Genomic DNA, 20,646 nt, shown 5'->3' with positions numbered 1-20,646 from the left:
AACTTGAAATAACTTTAAGAGGTACTTTATTGTCCCAATTCTCCAATGATACTATTCTTATATGTTATTAAGTTTTGTTCTTTGTGTGTGTGTGTGTGTGTGTGTGTGTGTGTGTGTGTGTGTAGACTATGTAGCATAGGGTTTAAAACTCACAGTGATCTTCCTGCCTCTGTGTCCAGATTTCTGCTACTGAAAGATTGCACTACCACACACAGCTTGAAAAATAATTTTTATGGTATAGTCTCCTCTACTTAGGGTGGCCAGGGAGGCCAGGAGATGGTGTCAGAACCCCTGATACTGGAGTTACAGATAGTAGTCAGCTTCTATATGTACTGGGAATGGAAGCTAGATGCTCTGAAAGACTCTTCAGTGCTCTTAACTGGTAAGGTATTTTCCACCCTAAGTTTTCTGTTCTTGATTATGTTTCCTGTCCAAGGTAGCCTAGTTAGGGTGAGATACCTGATGATTAAAAAGTGTAATTCTCCTCCATTTTAGAGAATAAGCCTCAGGCAGGGATGAGCTCCCTAATTGTTTATCCCATACAACATGGTCAGCCAATTATCTATCTATCTATCTATCTATCTATCTATCTATCTATCTATCCAACCAAGAAAACAGGTGCAGCAAGTTGTAATCATGTATTCTAGCATACTTATTCACTGATATTTAACAAGGAAGAAGTTGGAAGGGATTTGGGAAGGGATGGAATGGAGAGATAAAAGGGGAAAGTGATGTAATATCTTTTAATTAACAATTTATGGAAATAATTTTAAAATAAAAACAGAGGGGCTAGATAGTTGACTCAGCAATTAATAACACTGGGTGTTGTTACAGAGGACCCAGGTTCCATTCCCAGAACCCATGTGGTAGCTACCCATTTGCTGTAACTCCTGACCCAGGCATCTCCTGCCTCCTTCTGGCCTCTGTAGGTACTGTGCACAGACACATGCAGGCAAAACACCACATAACTAATTTTTTTAAGTTAGGAAAAGGAAAGAATGGAACTCTACAGTGATGCACAGCCTTGAGACAGACAGGAGCCAGGGCTAGTTAAAATGAACTCCTTCTGTTCTTGATGGAAAGAGCTGTGGCCTTCCACTGAGCCAGCCCACTCAGAGGCAAATGTAGCTTTATTCTGAGGTTAATAGATCTCATTATAACCATTCATTTGAGAGTAGAGTATACAGTGCTGTTAAGTAACTTTCCTTTAAGTTTTCTGTATTTATGTTCTATATCTTTTGTATATGTGAGAATTGTTGCATTGGTACAATTATCTTTTAGACTGAACATCAAGATTGACAGATCACATAGGCTCCAAAGCAACCTACTTTTACTGTGTCATTTACCTGATTTTCAGCTAAGACCTTGTGGTACAAGATGTACATGCCAGAGGCATTTCTTTCCATCATTTTTATAATTTATAAATGTTGCTGCATGACATTGAGGTAAGAATGCCCCTAAATATTTCTGTTTTTATATTGTAATTATGGAGTTCAGAAGTGGATTTGTTAACTGAGAATGCTTAGGACTAGGCAGAACTCTACATGTCCAGACTCCCTAAGTAACATCCACATGCTTCCTTTGCTTAGGAAAAGCATTGTTTTGGAAATAACTCTCATACTCTCCCTGCCTCCTGCAGGTAAGAAATTTTTTCTCATTTCATCTGTCTTGTCTGTTGTGATGGCTATTATTTATTTATTTATTTTTTAGACAGGGTTTCTCTGTGCAGCTTTGCGCCTTTCCTGGAACTCACTCTGTAGATCAGGCTGGCCTCGAACTTACAGAAATCTGCCTGCCTCTGCCTCCCAAGTGCTGGGATTAAAGGCATGCACCACCACTGCCCGGCTGTGATGGCTATTCTTAATAGTCAAACTGACTACCTCTGTAATTAACTAAAACCCAAAGATTTGGGTACACCTGTGAGGGATTTTTTTTTTTAAAAGGTTTTGAAATTAAAAACCCATCTTTAAGCTGGATCATTTGAGGTGATAAGATCCACCTTTAGCTGCTTGGTGGTAGTGCACACCTTTAACTACAGCACTCAGGAGGCAGAGGCAAAGGCAGTTGGATTTTCTGAGTTTGAAGTCAGCCAGGTAGGTCTACAGAATGAGTTCCAGGGCTACACAGATAAACCCTTTCTTAAACACACACACACACACACACACACACACACACACACACACACACACAAATCAGATAAAGAATAAAATCCACCAGAAGGATGACACCTTCTAGGGGCAGCCTGCATATATAAAGAATATTGAAGGAGGAAGCTCTCTTTCTTTGCCTGCTTACCCTAGCAATAGCTACCAAGTTTATTCCTTTACTAGCATTAGAGCCTACTTCTTTGGAATTTTGGTGTATACTAAAGACCAGCTGAGATATCCAGCTTGATGAATTGAACAACTACTGGACTCTTCAAATTTCCATTGGTAGGCAGCTATTGTTGGACTATTGGACCACAGCTTGTGAGACATTTTAATACATTTACTTTCTACATATATGGAGAGAGTCATTCTACAAGTCATGATCATGTAGAGAACCTTGAATAATGCAGTTAGGTTTTTTTTTTCACCTGCCCACTGAAGAAGATGTGCTGGCTAACAATAGACTTCATAAACATATTCTTCCTAGCTCCATTATTTTCTAAGTATTCAACTTTCCATGAAGCCTACTCTTTTTTATTAGTATTAATTTGTCAACAATTTGCTCTGAATTTCAGAAATAAAACCCCTAAAGCAATGAAGCCATCATTCAGCTTTCTGATGGGGGAAAGACATATTATCTTGTTTGTGACCTAGCTCCTGCTTTTCTTTCCTGGTTGTTTGAAGTCCCTGAGACAACCAGGTAAAAAGTACTTTCAGTTCACCTGACCTCAGTATGAAGCCACATACCAAACATTTCCTTTTGTGTCCTTAAATTTCTCTTTAGTTGTTAATATTCTGGGCACCCTTCCACCTATGTGACAGAGAATCACTCCACCCCACATAGTATAGTAAGCTGTACAAGCTAGCTAGCCACTTTGTGTCCAGGAGGAAGAAGAGGAAGTGCCTATGAAGTACAGGAAGATAATAGGGTTTGCTATTGGAGCCAGGGGCAAGTGCTATTGAAATACATATCTCTGATGATCTAGAAAAGGTCTTTGTCTGGGTGGAAGGCAGGGTCAGGAACCATCGTGCTGTGTCTTTAAGCTCAGTGTAACCTTAAGGGACGTGCTCTTGTCACTCAGGCCGCACTAGCCAATCAGGTCCTCTAGGTGGCCTGCCAGTCAGAAGTGGTGCAGGGCCCTTCCTGCTGCCGGCTTCAGGATTGGCTTTGAAGAGGAGCTGATGCCAGTGGGTTTGTGTGTTGTGCTGTGAGTGTTGCTGCAGGGAGCTGAGCGTAAAGCATGGGCGAACTGGAAAACCATAACATGGTGAGTGAGGGACTGATGTCCCCAGATGGGCAATAGCAGATGGGGAGGTGAGGGAGCCAGTGTGGTGGGTCTTCCCTGGATCTGAGTGGGAACCTGCAGCCAGAATACTTGCCCAGTGGGTTCCCACGTGGTCCTTGAAACTCCTGGACCCAGAGGCAGCCTTTGAATAATTTTGCTCTGTGGGCTGAATCCGCTCTGAGAATTGGGAGCAGGGAGCTGTGTGTAGAAACATCTTTGTACAGGCTTTTGGTGTGCCCTTGGAAAGCAGGTTGCCAAACTCAGAAAGGCCTAGTTTCTTCAGTATCTTCTAGGGGTTCAGTATTTTACATTTAATGTTTACATGTAAGATCCATTTATATTTAATTTTTTTGGAGGTTGTAAAAGGCATCTTGTGTTGGGTAGCACTACGTAAATGTGATGTAGAAGAGCAGAATTAGTGGTATAAAGGATTTATCAATGCTTAGGAGATAGTAAGTCTCACAAAGTAGAATTTAGCTAAAGGAGGACTGCCTCTAAAACACCCCAAATATAAGTTTATGCTAACCAGGCCTGCTAGAGATTAGGATGCTAGGATACACATTTGTTCACCAGGATTTTCTACACATTTGGCTCCAAACCATTACAAAGGAGCCACCCCCTGATTTACAACCAGCCACTAGGCCCAACCCTATATCATAAGAACAGACTAACAAGCTGCTTATTGAGGCAATCACAACCCACCTTAAGGCCTGGTGTGCCATCAAATTCCAGTTTTCTTCTTGAGAAAAGCATAGTTCTGCCAGATGGGAAATATGACACCAGGTGACAACTATTTGAAAAGTAAAGTGTTAAGGATTGGTCTGTTCAAGCAAGGCTTTCATTTTGGCCCTCAGGCAGGGAGAAGGAACATAGTAACAGCCTGGGGCCTAGGCCTTGGGAGCTTTCCCCAGTGCCTGATGTATTGACAATAAAACAGAGCTGTAGATGTTAAATAAGAAACATAGAGTCAATTGCAGAGTTAAACGTCAAGAGATCAGAGCAATAGCTGAGAGCTGAAAACCTTACCCTTCACTGCTGCTCTGTCTTTCCTCTCTGCAAGAGACCTAATTCCTATGTCCTGTCTTTTATATAGGCTTTCTGTTCTGTCTTCTCATTGGTTGTAAACCCAGCCACATGACCTCCTCATCACTGCCTGGCTGTACAGACCTCCAGTTCTTCTAAGGTTGGTATTGAGATTAAAGGTGTGTGTCGCCATGCTGGCTGCATCCTTGAACACACAGAGATCCTGCCTAGCTTTGCCTCCCAAGTGCTGGGATTAAAGGCTTGTACCACCACTGCCCAGCTTCTGCTATGGCTTGCTCTGACCCCAAGGCAACTTTATTAATATACAAAAAAAAAATCACATTTCAGTACAAAATAAAATATCACCATACAGAGCTCCTTCTCAAAAATCAGGAATGTGCTTGGGAGAGCTGATAGTGGTCTGGAACCAGGGTCTTTGTGGAGGGGTTGCTCCAGATCCAACTCTTCCCACCACATGGAGCCATGGTTATCAGTCCCAATGCCCCTATAGGCTTAGTTAGTAATGTTCTTGAGATACACTGTGTTCCCTTTGTGCAGCATTGTTTGATTAGCCTCCTCCCTCCTTGAGTTTGTCCTATTGTATGATAGTTTCTGTTGACTTCATAGAAGTCACCTATTTCTTTCCATTTCCCCTCCTGGAAGTAATATGCTAATGCTATTCTTCTTAAGAAGCTCAGTTGGCATGGGGCATAGATTGTGTAAAACCTTCCCACCCCAGCTTATATTTATTTATTTATTTGGATTTTTCCAAGACAGGTTTCTCTGTGTAACAGTCCTGGCTGTCCTAGAACTCGCTTTGTAGACCAGGCTAGCCTCAACTCACAGAGATTCACCTGCCTCTGCCTCCCAAGTGCTGGGATTAAAGGCGTGCGCCACCACCCCCCAGCACTTTTGTCTTTGCTACCTTCTACTTTTTCTATCATTCTTATCCCTGCCACCTTCACCTCAGTACCCTGTCCCTAAAGAATTACCTGATGTTTCAGGTATACTTAGGAAACAATTCTGGGAATATCTTTGCTGTGTAACCCTTCCATCTGCCTAAGTGCCTAGACCTACAAGTTGTCTGTCTCTAAATTGTTCAAAGTGTAACCTGGAATATCAACCTAAAAGACACTTAAGGATGATAGCATATGTGGAATGCATAATGTGTCTAGACTGGCTCCTCTTTGAGCATTAGCCAAAGATGAATACATACTATCATTAAAGTAATTTTTTCTTTATTAATCTCCTAAGTGTATGAAGTGATTTCTCCCTCAGAAGGCATATTAATTCTAGAACAGCTACATTTCCATCATGTTAGAAAAATGTTTCTGAGATAAGCACTCTTATGTTGACTCAGGTGGCCTTGATTCCAGTCTGTTGTTCTCCAGTGCAATGATCTTACTGTCTTCTCTACCACACCTTCAAAATTCTTAAATTAAATGACTATATCACCTCAAAGATTTAAAATTGTCCATTTGAGTAATGTAATCAACTATTCAGTCAGTCACAGGAAAAGGATTCACATGTGGAGCATTACCTCTGTCTTCAGACCAAAATAGGAGGAATAATTTATTGTGTACACTGTAGGGGGAAACAAGGTAGGCAGTCAGCTGCTGGAGTCACCATTATGAAAAAGGACCTGATTGTGGTAGTGAGAATGGTTTTGTAATTTTCTAGTATGTTTTAATTCATGTCACATGAATGATCACAGACCAGATTGTGTGGGTGTACTGTTTGGGAAGGTTATTTTGAGCCAGTGAATATTAAATTTGCAATTAGATAACTATCCTGTGCAGATATGTTCAATGCCGCTTGACATAGTTAAGTCAGCTCAGAGATTTGAGAAACAGGCAGCAGCCAACATATGCCTATGGGCAGTATCAATCTATCTCTTATTAATGACATTCTGTCTACTAGGGAAGGGCCTATGCTTTCAAAGTCAATATAGCTAATTTTTTCATCTTAAAAGTACATTATTTTATCATTTAAAAATTATTTATTGGTATCATTTTTTAATATTTTCTTTAAGTGTATTACAGCTCTTATCTCTTTGTTTTTGTTCTAGGTCTTTATGAGTTTCATTCCTTTTCTCTCAAGTGATATTGATTAAAGATTTCTGTGTAGAGCAATGTCTCCTGTAGCTTAGGTTTGCCTCATGCTATGTAATTAAGAATTGCTTTGAACATCTAATCCTGCCTTTGCTGCCCAGTGCTAGGAAGACAGTCTTGCAACTCCTTCCAGTCTGGGCCTTGACTGGTCAGTGAGAAGGACAAATAGACCAGTTAATGAGTGACCTCCAATCTCTCTTGCTTATAAATGAAGAAGGACTTATAAATGAAGAGGGAACTGTGCAAGAATTGAGTTCATTGACCAACTTTGAAGCTTGTGGAGTCACAGTGCAGAAAAGGAGAGGCAGGGCAGAGGTTAAGAGCTTTCCTACTTCAACAGTAGTTGAGATTAGCAATGTCAAATTAGGTAGTCAATTTTAGATGTTCCATAAAAGTCCTGATTAGCCATTTCTTGGGGTCACTTATTCTTTATACCTTGGCCAGATATGTAACACTGTGTCAATCACAATCTACTTCATTTAGAAGCATTAAAGTTGAGGGATAGGAGGTCCATTGATCTATGGATATAATATTAAGTTATTTTAAGTCAGTTTAATTCTGTGTCCACCTGGCAGCATAATAAAAATGCATTCTTCCATAAGGCCCATGACCTCTCTTATCCTTAAGTTCTTAGTCTGATCATGGTGCCAGGTATTTTTTTCATCCTGTGGAGAGGGGCTTGAATACAGTTGGGAGGTGGTTGCTTACTCACATGATATTTGTGATACCATTGCAGCAGTGGGCAGGTCTGCGAGGTCAGTCATTATTGTAGTTTGAATTGTTTGTAGTTACGCATGACTTGTCTCCTCCAGTAGCTTGCATAGCACCTTCCAGCACTATGAAAGCAAGTCAGTATGGATAAAGCTTCTGCTTCTGTACCACTTTGACTTTGTCATGTTCTGTGACTCAAGCATATGGTGTCTTCATCAATAGGGTCTTATCAAGTTCTTGAGGATAACCAAGAGCAATAGCAATACAGTGTAATGTTTGAGGAATTTGGGGGACCTAATTTGCAAGAACTCCAAAGAAGTAACTTATACATGGCACAGAATTTGTATTTGTTTCCCTTTGGTGTCCAGTAGGAGCCTTGTTTTTCTGTTTCAGAGTACCTCCATTTTAATTTCTCTACCTCTCTCTCTATTTCTCTTTCTATGTGTGTGTTTGAGTCTCTCTCTGTGTAAGTATATGCTTGTGATACTAAAGTGTAGTAAATTTCCACATCTTTTTCCAAAGGTCTTTTATTTATCTCTTTTCCCTTCTCTCTTCCTTACCCTACCTCCACCTACCCCATTCCAGTTTAACCCTCATTGGTCCATTTTCCCCTTTGTATCTGCATTTTATCTCCCCTCTCTCTATAGCCATTCCCATGGCATTTTATTTATTTCATGAACTCTGGATATTATAATTGAAACACATATCTGAAGATCTAACACCAACCTCCACAGTGTCAGAAAATGTGTGATGTTTATCTTCTTTGGTCTGAGTTGGCTTATTCAGAATAACTGTTTCTAGCTTCTTTTGTTTAGTTGTGAATGCCTTGGTTTCATTTTTTCTCAATATCTGAATAACATTACCCTGTATGTCTATAATAATCTTCATTATTCATCTATCAGTTGATGCAAATCTAGGGTGTTTTCATTTTCTGGCTATTGTAAATATAATAAAAATGAACATGGAGTAGAAGATGTCTCTAGAATAGGATATGGACTTTCATATATATATATATGGAAGTGGTACTGCTGGGTCATATGGTATATCTAAAGTTAGCCTTTTGAGGAAACTTTGTACTGATTTTTAAAATGGTTGCACCAGTTTGCATTCCCTCAAGCACTGAAATGGAGTTCTCCTCCCTTTTCTGCAAATCAGTGCCAGCACTTGCCTTTTTTTTTTTTTTTTTTTTTTTTTTTAATTTTAGGCATTTTAACTTTGGTGAGATAAACTTAGAGAGAAGTTGTAATTTGCATTTTCCCAGTATCTAGGCATGTTAAACACTTTTTAATGTTTGTCAGTCATTTTTATTTCATTCTCTTTGAATTCTCTATTTAGCTCTAAGCCCCCTGATTAATATTTAGAATATAAACACATAACAACTACCTTCCCCTTCATCTTTCCTATTATCACTTCATGCCCCTGTTGTAGAGTGCTACTTTAACAATGTAAAGATGTGTTACATTTGTTTATGCTTGGAAAATTACTTTAACTATGTGAAGGTGTGTTACATTTGTTTATGGTGCATTTGTTTAATTATGTAAAGATGTGTTGCTGTTTTACCTTGCCTGCCTAAGGCCCTTGATTAGTCTAAAAAGCTGAACATTCAATAGCTAGGCAGAAGAGGGATAGTAAGGGGTAGCTGGTAGAAAGAATATAAAGGAGGAAGAATCTAGAGAGAATGAATGAGAAAGAGAGGGACATGCCTGGGACCAGAAGCAAGGCAGTTACCAGCCAGCCAGACCTCAGAAGCAGGAAAATAGGACATATGGAAAGAAAGGTAAAAAGCCCTGAGGCAAAATGTAGATAAAGAGAAACAGGTAAAGTTATAAGAGCTAGCAAGAAACAAGCCTAAGCTAAGACTGAACATTTACTACATTACAATAAGTCTCTGTGTCATGATTTGGGAGCTGGATGGTGACCCAAAAGAAAGCCTGCTATATGCCCCTACTTACTCTGTCTCAAACTGGTTGTTTCTCTTTTGTTATTATTATTGCACACACACACACACACACACACACACACACACACACACACACACATATATATATATATATATATATATATATATATCATAAATATTTAAATATGAGCTGCTGAATCCATTTGGTATTTCTTCTATTTACATGATTTGAGGGCAGACACTTTGCTTCTGATGACCAACTAAAAGGCTTATCTCTGGGAAAAAATAATTCTCCCTCTCTCAATAGTCATTAGTTTCTTGTAGTACTCTGTCTAGGGAGAGGGTTTCATTAGATTCCCTCCTCCCCAAACCTTCTATGTTAGTATGTCTGTTATTATGTCTACTGTTTTCTCCTTCACCTGAAATCTTCTTGCAGGGCTTAGGGTCTGTCTACCTTGCCAGCTGTGGCTTTGGGCTCCCAGCTCCTGTATGATTCCTATTCTAGAGGTCCAAGTCTCCTCCTCCAGGGCCCTGTGGTTGCAGTGGATAGGCTGCCTTGCTGTCTCCACTGGCCTTGATCTTAGAGCATTTCCCCTGTTTAGCTGCCAAGCACTCCCCATTCTACCTCTTTCCTCAAAACTGAGGTCACCACAGGATTCCCAGGTCCTCTGACTCAGACTAAAAGAATATCTGGAAGGGCATTTCCGGGGAGGGGGGGAATGTTTATGAGTGAGTTTTGTGGGTGGCCCTGGAACTAGTGCATGGAAGGTTCCTAGGACCTGAATCTAGGGCAGGGAAAGAGTCAACCAGGGCTGATGATGAAACCCAGAGAAGTGGAGATCATAGTACTGCTGCTGTAGCTGTTAGGAGTGGCAGGATGCTGAGAACAGTCCAGGAACAGCTAGCCATGGTCATATAGGTGAGAACCTGATGCAAGGAAAATGAGGCCAGCATCTACCTACCCTTTTTAAGGACCTTCCTGCCACCAGGTTGCCTTCTGATTCTTTGGGCACTAAGCCATTCTCCAGACCCTTCTTTGAGCCCAAATGCCTTCCAAATACTTCCTGGTATCCAGTTGCTTTACAGAGCTTTTGGGGGGCGGGGGCTGCATTGCCTTCTGAGAGTTCAGAAATTGTTAGAGTCTTGGAATATTCCTGGGACAGCATGGGTGATTCTGATAGGTGAGCACCTTGGTAAAACTGGAAATGTTATAAGGCAAACAAACTTACAACTGTTGTTTTGAGGCATTTGCTATTTTGTACGTAACATTGGCTATTATCAGAATTATGGAGCTTGTTGATATTATAAATTGTTGCTCTTTCTATAGATTGTGGTTAATATTTTCACCTATTTGTAACTATTTAAATGCACAGTTCCTTTTATTAAGAATTATTAAAGTTACAGTTTAAACTGGAACACTTCAGGTTTCTGGACGATACATACAGGACTGGAGTAAATGCATACATAACTCTTTGTAAGAACTTCAGCAAAAAAAAAAAAAAAAAAACCTTTGAGTTTTTCTATTATTTTTGTTTGTTTGATTGACTTTGCAGGAGAAACAGATTCTTAATATTTACTTCTTGCCATCCTGGAACTGATTGCATAGACTAGGCTTTCATTCACCTCAGAGACAGGTATATCTGAGTATATCAGAGATATATCAGAGGCAGGTATATCTTCTGAGTGCTGGGATTAGAGGCATGAGCCAAATTACCCAGCCTGCTCATCTTTTTTTATAGTTAGTGATTGTTCATACAATTTCTCTGATGTGTACTCAGTATTATTCATCTGTTTGCTTGTCTCTCTATGTCTGTAAATAGGCATTTCTCTTGCAAGGTGATATCCCATTCAAAGCATTCATAAATGATAGAGGTAAATCTATTCAGTTTCTTTCTAAAGTGAATTGATGATTTATTATAATGTCTGTGTTCTAGAATAAGTGTGGGAAACACCAGAATTATATAACTATATTGTCAAAGAAGTATACATTTACAATGTTGTCAGTATCATGCTTTTTGTTGTATATATGTATGGCATATTTTAGGACGCAGTGACCTATAATGATGTGCATATCAACTTCACTCAGGAAGAGTGGGCTTTGCTGGATCCTTCTCAGAAGAATCTTTACAAAGATGTGATGCTGGAGACCTATATGAACCTCACTGCTATAGGTAATACTGTGAATTTTCCTTTATGTATTAAAATAAAGGAACAACTGTTTATTGGTTATTGATGCTCTTCTGTAATTTTAATTGAGAATGAGGAAGAATGAGGTTAATAAATCAGGCATGTTTCTAAGGATCACTAAAAATACTAACTTAAATTTTACATCATTTTTAATAAAATACATTTCCTGGTACTATATTTTAGGCTACAAATGGGAAGATCTTAATATTGGAGAACATTGTCAAAGTCCTCGAAGACATGGAAGGTAATTTTCATGTGAGAGTTGATACAAATGTGTCTCTGAAGATATTTTAATGTATGTGGAAGTTTTTTTTTTTTTTGTTTGTTTGTTTTTTTTTTGTATGTGGAAGTTTTAAAGAAAAGAATAAATAATCATAGCTTAAAGCTCATTGATGATCACTAAATTCTCATAAAACTATATACTTCAATGGCAGGTAAGTGAATTGTGTTTGCAAGTCATTCTTTAAGAAGGAAGATAAGGAATCAATGCCTTAACAGATCTCACCATTTGAATTATAGTTCCATCAGAGCTGTACTGTAGAATTGCCAATCCATTTAGTTGTAATGCCACTCATATTACAAAAGTATACTCACTGAATAATTTATAAGTGTATGTACAAAACCTTCTAATATACAAATTGTTCATAGTAAAACTAGTGTTACTCATATAGTTGTTCTGACTTTGCTAAGTATAGTGAGATGGGTAGTTAGAGTCAAGAATTAAGGGGGACTTGTTGTGGAAAAATCTTATACTATGTCTATGAGGAACAGAAAGTTAAATTGTGTGAATGCAATGTGGAAAACTTTTATTATTCTTCCTTTAATAAGTATATCATATGTGTCAAATGTCACTCTGGATAAAAGCCATATGAGCATAGGGATATAGAAAGAAGCAATGTACCTCTCTCCATCTGAGAACAATTAGTATGGGGGGTCCTTGAACCCCCCTGTTCAGGGCACCATCTGTGGGAGGCCAGCTCCACCTTTTTTTTTTTTTTAAACAAGGTTTCTCTGTGTAGCTTTTTGGAGCCTATCCTGGAACTCACTTTGTAGACCAGGCTGGCCTTGAACTCACAGAGATTCACTTGCCTCTGCCTCCTGAGTGCTGGGATTAAAGGCATGCACCACCACTGCCTGGCCCAGCTCCCACCTTTTAAAGGGTTTTTATGAGGAAGAGAGAGGAATGAGAAATACTAGAAAGATAGCAGAGATGAGACAGAATAGCTTCATGAGGACCTGGATCAAAATCCACTGGCCCCTTCTGTCTTTTCAAAAGGGCTTTTATAACAATGCCAAGAGACAGGTCAAAAGAATTACCCCCCTCCTTGCCATCAAAGCACAAGCCAAGTGCAGACCCTTCCAAAACACCTGGTAACCATACCTGTGGTCCAACTACCCCCTTATGCAGCCCTGCTGGTTAAGTAAAGCAAGCTCAGATCTCATTTGGAAACCTCTGTGGACTCCCACAAATTAGAAGATATATAGTAGTCTCCAGGTTGAGTAGACTTGTTGAATGTGATTCAAGTTTACAAGTAATTGGTTTTCCAGCTAGGAAATACATCAACAAACTTATACTATAGAAAAGCCCTGTGAGTATTAGAAATTTGTAAATACATCTGCTTGTCCTGGTTCACTTTGCAAATATAGTATGACTCACTGTATAGGAAAATTTATCAATGGAATAAGTGGGGTAAAGGTCTGAATTCTTCCAGTTCTCTTCAAATATGTGAAAACTCTCATAGAGAAAAAAGATGCCGTAAATGTAAGCCAGGTAATAAAGGCTCTTACCATCACAGGCATTTTCAGATATGCAAAATAATCCTTAATGAAGGAGAACAACATGAATGTAAACAAAGTGATAAAAGCTTATGATCTGATTACTCTTTACAATTAGACCAAATTGTAAAATTAATTCATACAGTTATAAAGATTCAACAGTGTTATGGTAAAGCTTTTACATGTGCCAATTTTCTTTGCAGGCATGAAAGAAGTCATACTGGTGAGAAACTCTATGAATGTAATCAATGTGATAAAGGCTTTGCACAACACAGTCATCTTCAAAAGCATAAAATAACACATACTGGAGAGAAACCCTATGAATTTTATCAATGTGGTAAAGCCTTTGCACAACACAGTCTTCAAATGACTAAAATAACACATACTGGAGAAAAACCCTATGAATGTAATCAATGCAGTAAAGCATTTGCACGTTACAGTCATCTTCAAATGCATGAAAGAACACATACTGGAGAAAAACCCTATAAATGTAACCAATGTGGTAAAGCCTTTGCATGTCATGGTAATCTCCAAATACATGAAAGAAGACATATGGAAGAGAAACCCTATGAATGTAATCAATGTGGTAAAGGCTTTGTATGTCAAAGTAGTCTCCAAATACATAAAAGAAGACATACTGGAGAGAAACCCTATGAATGTACTCAATGTGGTAAAGCCTTTGCACAACATAGTAGTCTTCAAATGCATAAAATAACACATACTGGAGAGAAACCCTATGAGTGTAATCAATGCAGTAAAACCTTTGCACAACACAGTGCTCTTCAAATGCATAAAAGAACACATACTGGAGAGAAACCCTATGAATGTAATCAATGTGGCAAAGCCTTTGCTTGTCATAGTAATCTCCAAATACATAAAAGAAGCCATACTGGAGAGAAACCCTATGTATGTAATCAATGTGGTAAAGCCTTTGCACAACACAGTCATCTTCAAAGGCATAAAATAACACATACTGGAGAGAAACCCTATGAATGTGATCAATGCAGTAAAGTATTTGCACAACACAGTAGCCTTCAAATGCATAAAAGAACACATACTGGAGAGAAACCCTATGAATGTAACCAATGTGGTAAAGCCTTTGCACAACAAAGTAATCTCCAAATACATAAAAGAACACATACTGGAGAGAAACCCTATAAATGTAATCAATGTGGTAAAACCTTTGCACAACCCAGTCATCTTCAAAGGCATAAAAGAACACATACTGGAGAGAAACCCTATGAATGTAATCAATGTGATAAAGCCTTTGCACAACAAAGTAATCTCCAAATACATAAAAAAAGACATACTGGAGAGAAACCCTATGAATGTAATCAATGTGGTAAAACCTTTGAGCAACACAGTGCTCTTCAAATGCATAAAATTACACATACTGGAGAGAAACCCTATGAATGTAATCAATGTGATAAAGCCTTTGCACAAAGTAGTCATCTTCAAAGGCATGAAAGAACACATACTGGAGAGAAACCTTATCAATGTGATCAATGTGGTAAGACCTTTGCACAACACAGTCATCTTCAAAGGCATAAAACAATACATATGGGAGAGAAACCCTATGAGTGTAATCAATGTGGTAAAGCCTTTGAGCAACACAGTGCTCTTCAAACGCATAAAATTACACATACTGGAGAGAAACCCCATGAATATAATCAATGTGATAAAGTGTAGCAGGAATCTTAAAAGTTCTTATTAATAAAAACAAACCTGGAGCCAGGTATTGGGGTGAATGCTGGAAGGTCAGAGAAGTGGAACAAGCCACAGCCACCTCACCTTGCCAGTTCCTCAGCTGATCCTGTTTCCTCAGACTGGATGCCTCTGAATCCTCATTCAGAATGAATCTCAGCTGAACTGCTTCTCCAAAGCCTAAAAACTTAACCAGCTCTAGTTCCTGGTCCTCATGCCTTATATACCTTTCTGCTTTCTGCCATCACTTCCTGGGATTAAAGGCTCGCTTCCTGGAATTAAAGGTGTGAGTCACCATGCCTAGCTGTTTCCAGTGTGGCTTTAAATTCACAGAGATCCAGATAGATCTCTGCCTCCCAAGTGATGGGATTAAAGGCATGTGTGCCACCATTTTCTGGCCTCTGTATCTAGTGGCTGTTCTGTTCTCTGGCCCCAGATAAGTATATTAGGGTGCACAATATTTGGGGGAACACAATATCACCACAATAAATACTTTGCATGTATTAGTAATCTTCAAAATCATAAGAAATACTGCAGAGAAACCCTCTAAATGTAAAGTTTTGCAAGTCATGGTAGTCTTTATTACAAGAGTAAAACTTTTAGTTTATTATTGGTCTGTTAAAGCCTTTGAATATAAAATTAGACTTGAGGATCTGAAAAACCTCATACTGAAAGAAAACTATAAGTGATTTGGTAAGATCTTTAGCCAACACTTATATTCAGTCACACAAGATTATTCTGGAGAGAGAAATCTGATGAGTGTCAACAATCTGTTTAAGCCTTATGATGTCCCTCTTTATTTTGTTTAAACCCGCAAAGTCACATGTTCAAAAGGCCTATGAATTTAAATAAGGTAACCCTTTTAGATTTTATTCTCTTCAATTACATGAGATAATGAATCCAGGTGTAAAACTTCATGGGTGTGTATTAGCATCTTTTCTGTTGCTGTGGTAAAACATCATGTCTAAGTGTACTTATGAAAGGGTTTAATTTGGCCCTTGGTTCCAGAGCGATACAGGATTACCATGAAAGTGGCATGTAAACAAGTGTCAGACATGGCAGCTAAAGTAGGAAGCTAAGAATTCACATCCTTAACTGCAGCATGAAGCAGAAAGTTTAAGTTGAAAATGGTGTGCAGATGTAAACCTTCAGACCAACCCCTAGTGACATATTTCTTCCAGCAGGGCAGCATTTCCTAAATCTCAAGTGATACCACAGACTGAAAATGATTAATTTCACTGACTTCAAGCCTACATGCTTGATTTCTGTTATATGAACCAATTCATAATGGAGAAAAACCCTGTAAGCTTTTAGATGCCTTAATACCCGTGTTACAGAAATTACAAGAGAAAATTATTCATGAGGGAAAATTAGTTTAAAGATTTGTTTTAATTATAATTATGCCATGTCAGTGTGTCTTTGTGTGGGTATGTGCATGTGCATTCTGGTTCCCAAGAAGGTTAGACCCTTGGAGCTTCTTGTAGCAGGAATTCTTGGAAGTTGTCAAAACTTGACCTTGGTTCTGGGAATGAACTTGTATTAAGGGCTTGGCCATGTCTCTAGCCCTGTAAATATTTTAAAGCCTTTTTAAAAATAACATTTTGATATCAGGATATAGGAATGAACTCATAAAAGAAAAACCTTAGTCATGTAAACAAATTGGCAGACTTGAGACATCACAGTTGTCTTTAGTTTCAAAAAATTTTTTGTTTCATCTATTTTTCATTGGAGTTTTGAGGTAAGTAAATTATTAACCAAGTTCACTAAAAAATAATGTGAAGATCATATTGTGGCTTCTATTTTGCAACATTTGAGGTAGATATTAAAGTGTGTTATATGTGTTACAAATCCATTTAGTGAAGTTTCTTTTGTGGTTCTATTCCTTCTGTGACTTTTGCTCATCTTCTATTGTGCTTTCATATAGAGGTATTTTCTGCTGCATTGTATAGAATGGGATGGCCATCATCTAAGTGTATGGTGATATTTTATTTGTACTGAAATGTGATTTTATTTGTATGTTAATAAATAAAGTTGCCTGGGGGTCAGAGCTAATAGCAAACCATAGCAGAAGCTGGGCAGTAGTGGTGCACACCTTTAATCCCAGCACTTGAGAGGCAGAGCTAGGAAGATCTCTGTGTTCAAGGATACAGCCAGCATGGAGACACATGCCTTTAATCTCAATACCAACCATAGAAGACCTGGAGGTCTGTCTGTATAGACAGGCAGTGACGAGGAGGTCATGTGGTTGGGTTTATAACCAATGAGAAGGCCAAACAGAAAGTCAATTAAAAAAAACCCAGACACACAGGAAGTAGGTCTCTTGCTGAGAGGAAGGACAGCAGTGGCAGTGAAGGGTAAGGTTTTTAGCTCTTAGCTATTGCTCTGACCTCTTGGGCTATTAACTCTGCATTTGGCTCTGTGTTTCTTATTTAAAAGAGACTGTTACATCTACAGCAGTGGTCCATTTTTATTTAAATATTAGGCAGTGTGTGATTATACTTTTCAAGTAAGTGTGTCAAAGGGTGGTGGATTTTTGTTCCTGTTTTTATTTTTTATATTTTTTTTCCAGATTACCTTGAAATGTTGTTTGTTATCCAGCCTGGCTTAGATGTCAGTAATTAGGGATACATTTGAGGTCATGATACTCATGTGTTAATCTCCTGAGTACAAGCCTAAGGGTAGATAATGTACTCCCAACATTTGCTGTTTTGTCAAAACTTTTTAACAATATTAATGTTAAAATGCTTAATACAAAATATAAAAATAACATTAAACACCTCGTGTATCCAAAGAAACATTCTCATCTATCTGGAAGAGATGTAATAAGGTAGGATAATCAGCAATCAACTGTATATTTCACAATATACTTTGCTGTGCTATGGATATGTATATGTTATTTGAAGTTCCATTCATCTTCATGCCCTCATTAGTTATCCATTTGGCATATCATCTTGAACTATTGCCTTCTAAGAAAAATATCCAGGGATGCCAGATCATGTAATGGCAGTGAGATTTATTTTTAAAAAATTGTTGTATATGTGTGTAATATGGCTATGGGTTTTCAGGCCATGACAGATATGTGGAGTCCAGAAGACAACTTTGTGGGGTCTACTTTTGTCCATCTTCATATGGTGATCAAGATGAGGTCACATCTTTACACAACAGAGACATTTCCAACAATGCTGACTCACTGGTGCTCACATAAGATTAGTTAAAACATTACATCAGTAAAATATTGTCTTTTCAGATTGTAAGCATATTTCCATCAAAGGATAATGGAAAACAGGAGAAATTGAATAATCCTATTTGCAAATGAAAATAATATACTGCTATCTCTTTTGTTTTTCTTTTTTTTGTGTGGAATGTGCTAGTTTATTCTAAGGACCAAACACTTGTTCATAACACTTTTTTCAGAACTACAAATGAATGCCAGAGAAAAGTTTTCATGAGTAAAGATGATTGCTGCTAAGCCTGATGTCCTGAGTTCAATCATAGGAAACCTATATTACTCCTACAATTTTTTTCCTTATTTCTACACTTGTGTTGTGGCATATGCACACTCACATGCCAATGCATACATAATGTTAAAATCCAAGTAAGTGCTATTGAGGTCACTTGCAGCCAAATGATTCCCTGGCTTTCATCTCTAGAACTCACATAGGATAAGTAGATACTATATAATAGACACCTATAAGTTCTCTCACTGCCACATAAACATCATGGCAAAGGTATATACATACAAACATAGTTCAAACATTTTTACATGGATGAAATTAAAAAACAATTATTGAGAACTTATGAAATGATTTTCCAGTTTAAATTATTATTATTTAATTTCTAGAAGTATTACTGTTCATCAAAACATTGATGGTTTCTCTTTAAATCTTATTTTATTATTATCAGATTCCAAAGATAGGTCATTTTAAAACCAAATCTCAGCTGGGTTTAGAGTTGCATGCCTGTAATCAGCATTTGGGATAGTGGCATGCCACTCTTAGTTTAAGGTCAGCTTGGTCTGCATAGTGAGTTACAGGACAGCTATGGATATGTGGAGATAGCCTTTCTCCAAAAAATTCCCCCCAAACCCCCTCAAACTATGAAACTCACCCTAATATAACCTGACTAGACTCTGACTGGTTTCAACCAAACCTTTTGTTACCTTTATTCACATTAAGAGAACTGTGTTAACAATGAAAATATGAAGCAATGTTGTGAGTATATTCACAGAGGTATAGAAAGCCATTGAATCCTTTGACAACCATCTAGCAGGGACTTTCATCACCTTCAAGTGATAGGAGACAGGAGTAATGGGTATCTTCATCTTTGGCATTATAATGACATATTGGGAGCTGGACAGTTTGCTCAGTAGTACTATTCCTCTTAGATACCCAAGTTTGGTTCCTAGCACCTACATCAGATGGCTCAGAACTACTTGTATTTCCAGATCCAGGAGATCTGATATATTCTTCTGGCTATATATATTTCCATATTTTAAAAAAATGTTTTCTTTATGTATATGTTACTTTCAAAAAGAATAAAATTTAATCTAGGTATGAAAGTTTTACCAGTGAGTACATCAATTGCATGCCAGGTACCAGTGGAGGTCACAAGAGAGTGTCTGATCCTTCATGCCTGTAGTTACAAATAGTTGTGAGCTGTTTCTTTGGTGCTGGGAATCAAGTCAGGCCCTGTGAATGAGCAGCCAATGCTCATAGGTGTTGAGCCATCTATTCAGCCACATGAACATTTCATTACAGCAGTAAGGTGTGAATGGATGATACTGAGTTCATCTTTACCTCAGCCCTGATGTTCCAGAAGAAATACAAGATTGATAGTGTCATTAACTCACTTAGACATCATGCTTAAATAAGTTTCTAAGCCCAAATCTCCACAAAATGAGGGAAGAGTACAAAAATGCTCAAAAAACTGACAATACACATCTTTAAAAAGTGGCTGGCAACTTGAACAAAGCCACAAGACTGAAATTATCTTAAATATGGTAAATAGGCAGCAATGAGAGCCCACAAGGGCACATCTGGTATATGCTTGCTGGAGTTTATGCCTCCTGTAAGGAGAGAAAAGGAACTTGAAGGCATGAAGACTGACTTGTCTGAATGGGATGGTATTCTGCTTCCTTGATACCTGTAAAACTTTTGAGTTAGGAGTCTTGAATGGTGTTGACCTCTGGTGATATCCAGGTTGTCAAGAGATCCTGAGAGTTAAACAGGCATTTACAATGAGCTGTGGAGTATGGAGGAATTGTTAGGGAGGGAGCTTTAGGTGTAAAAGCCAAAAGATCAAATACTCAGAGTGCAATGCTTGGGGTGTACCTGAGGGCAAGCTGGCTTCTACTATGCTCTCTATATCCACTTACCTGTGGTAGGTTAACCACCTCCAGATTGTTCATTCTCTCCTTTTGGGGGTAACTACATGTACCTGTCAGTGATAATACCCTGCAACCCCCCACTTTGCATCCCTATTTGGACCTTAAAGCTCCCTAGTTTCCACCCTGACATCCCTGTAACCTGCCTCCATGGCATGAATAAGCATGTTATAAAGAGACATTTAATTGTAGTTTGAGTTTTCCTGCCTGGCCCAGTCAGGACAAATCTCCCTTACCCATCAGTCCCATAGTCACTCAGACCCAACCAAGAAAGCACACAGAGACTTATATTGTTTACAAACTATATGGCAGTGGCAGGCTTCTTGTTATCTACTTCTTCTATCTTAAATTAACCCATTTCTGTTTGTTTATACTTTGCCACATGGCTTGTGGCTTACCAGTGTCTTTACATGTTGCT

At 38.4% G+C, this 20,646-nt stretch overlaps 1 protein-coding gene across 5 annotated transcripts in view; it reads left to right on the top strand.

The window, feature by feature from the left end:
* The first annotated feature begins 3,319 nt into the window (after positions 1–3,319).
* The window catches only part of LOC118579918 (zinc finger protein 431-like), a 75,699-nt gene continuing 58,372 nt past the window's right edge, over positions 3,320–20,646 (top strand). Inside the window, exons 1-5 of one of the 5 annotated variants that reach the window (XM_036181719.1) lie at positions 3,371–3,415; positions 10,999–11,050; positions 11,223–11,349; positions 11,549–11,609; positions 13,345–14,830. In XM_036181719.1, coding sequence (XP_036037612.1) covers positions 11,042–11,050; positions 11,223–11,349; positions 11,549–11,609; positions 13,345–14,830 — 1,683 coding nt within the window. In that variant the 5' untranslated portion in view covers positions 3,371–3,415; positions 10,999–11,041. Of the gene's footprint in view, positions 3,416–10,998; positions 11,051–11,222; positions 11,350–11,548; positions 11,614–13,344; positions 14,831–20,646 lie in introns of those variants that run through there. The other 4 variants (XM_036181720.1, XM_036181718.1, XM_036181721.1 and 1 more) reach the window with 4 other exon arrangements.

Source organism: Onychomys torridus, chromosome 3 (assembly GCF_903995425.1).
Source record: "Onychomys torridus chromosome 3, mOncTor1.1, whole genome shotgun sequence".
In the NCBI taxonomy this organism is placed as follows: domain Eukaryota; kingdom Metazoa; phylum Chordata; class Mammalia; order Rodentia; family Cricetidae; genus Onychomys; species Onychomys torridus.
The sequence above is the reverse complement of the archived record's forward strand: the minus strand, read 5'-3'. Positions and strand labels throughout refer to the sequence as shown.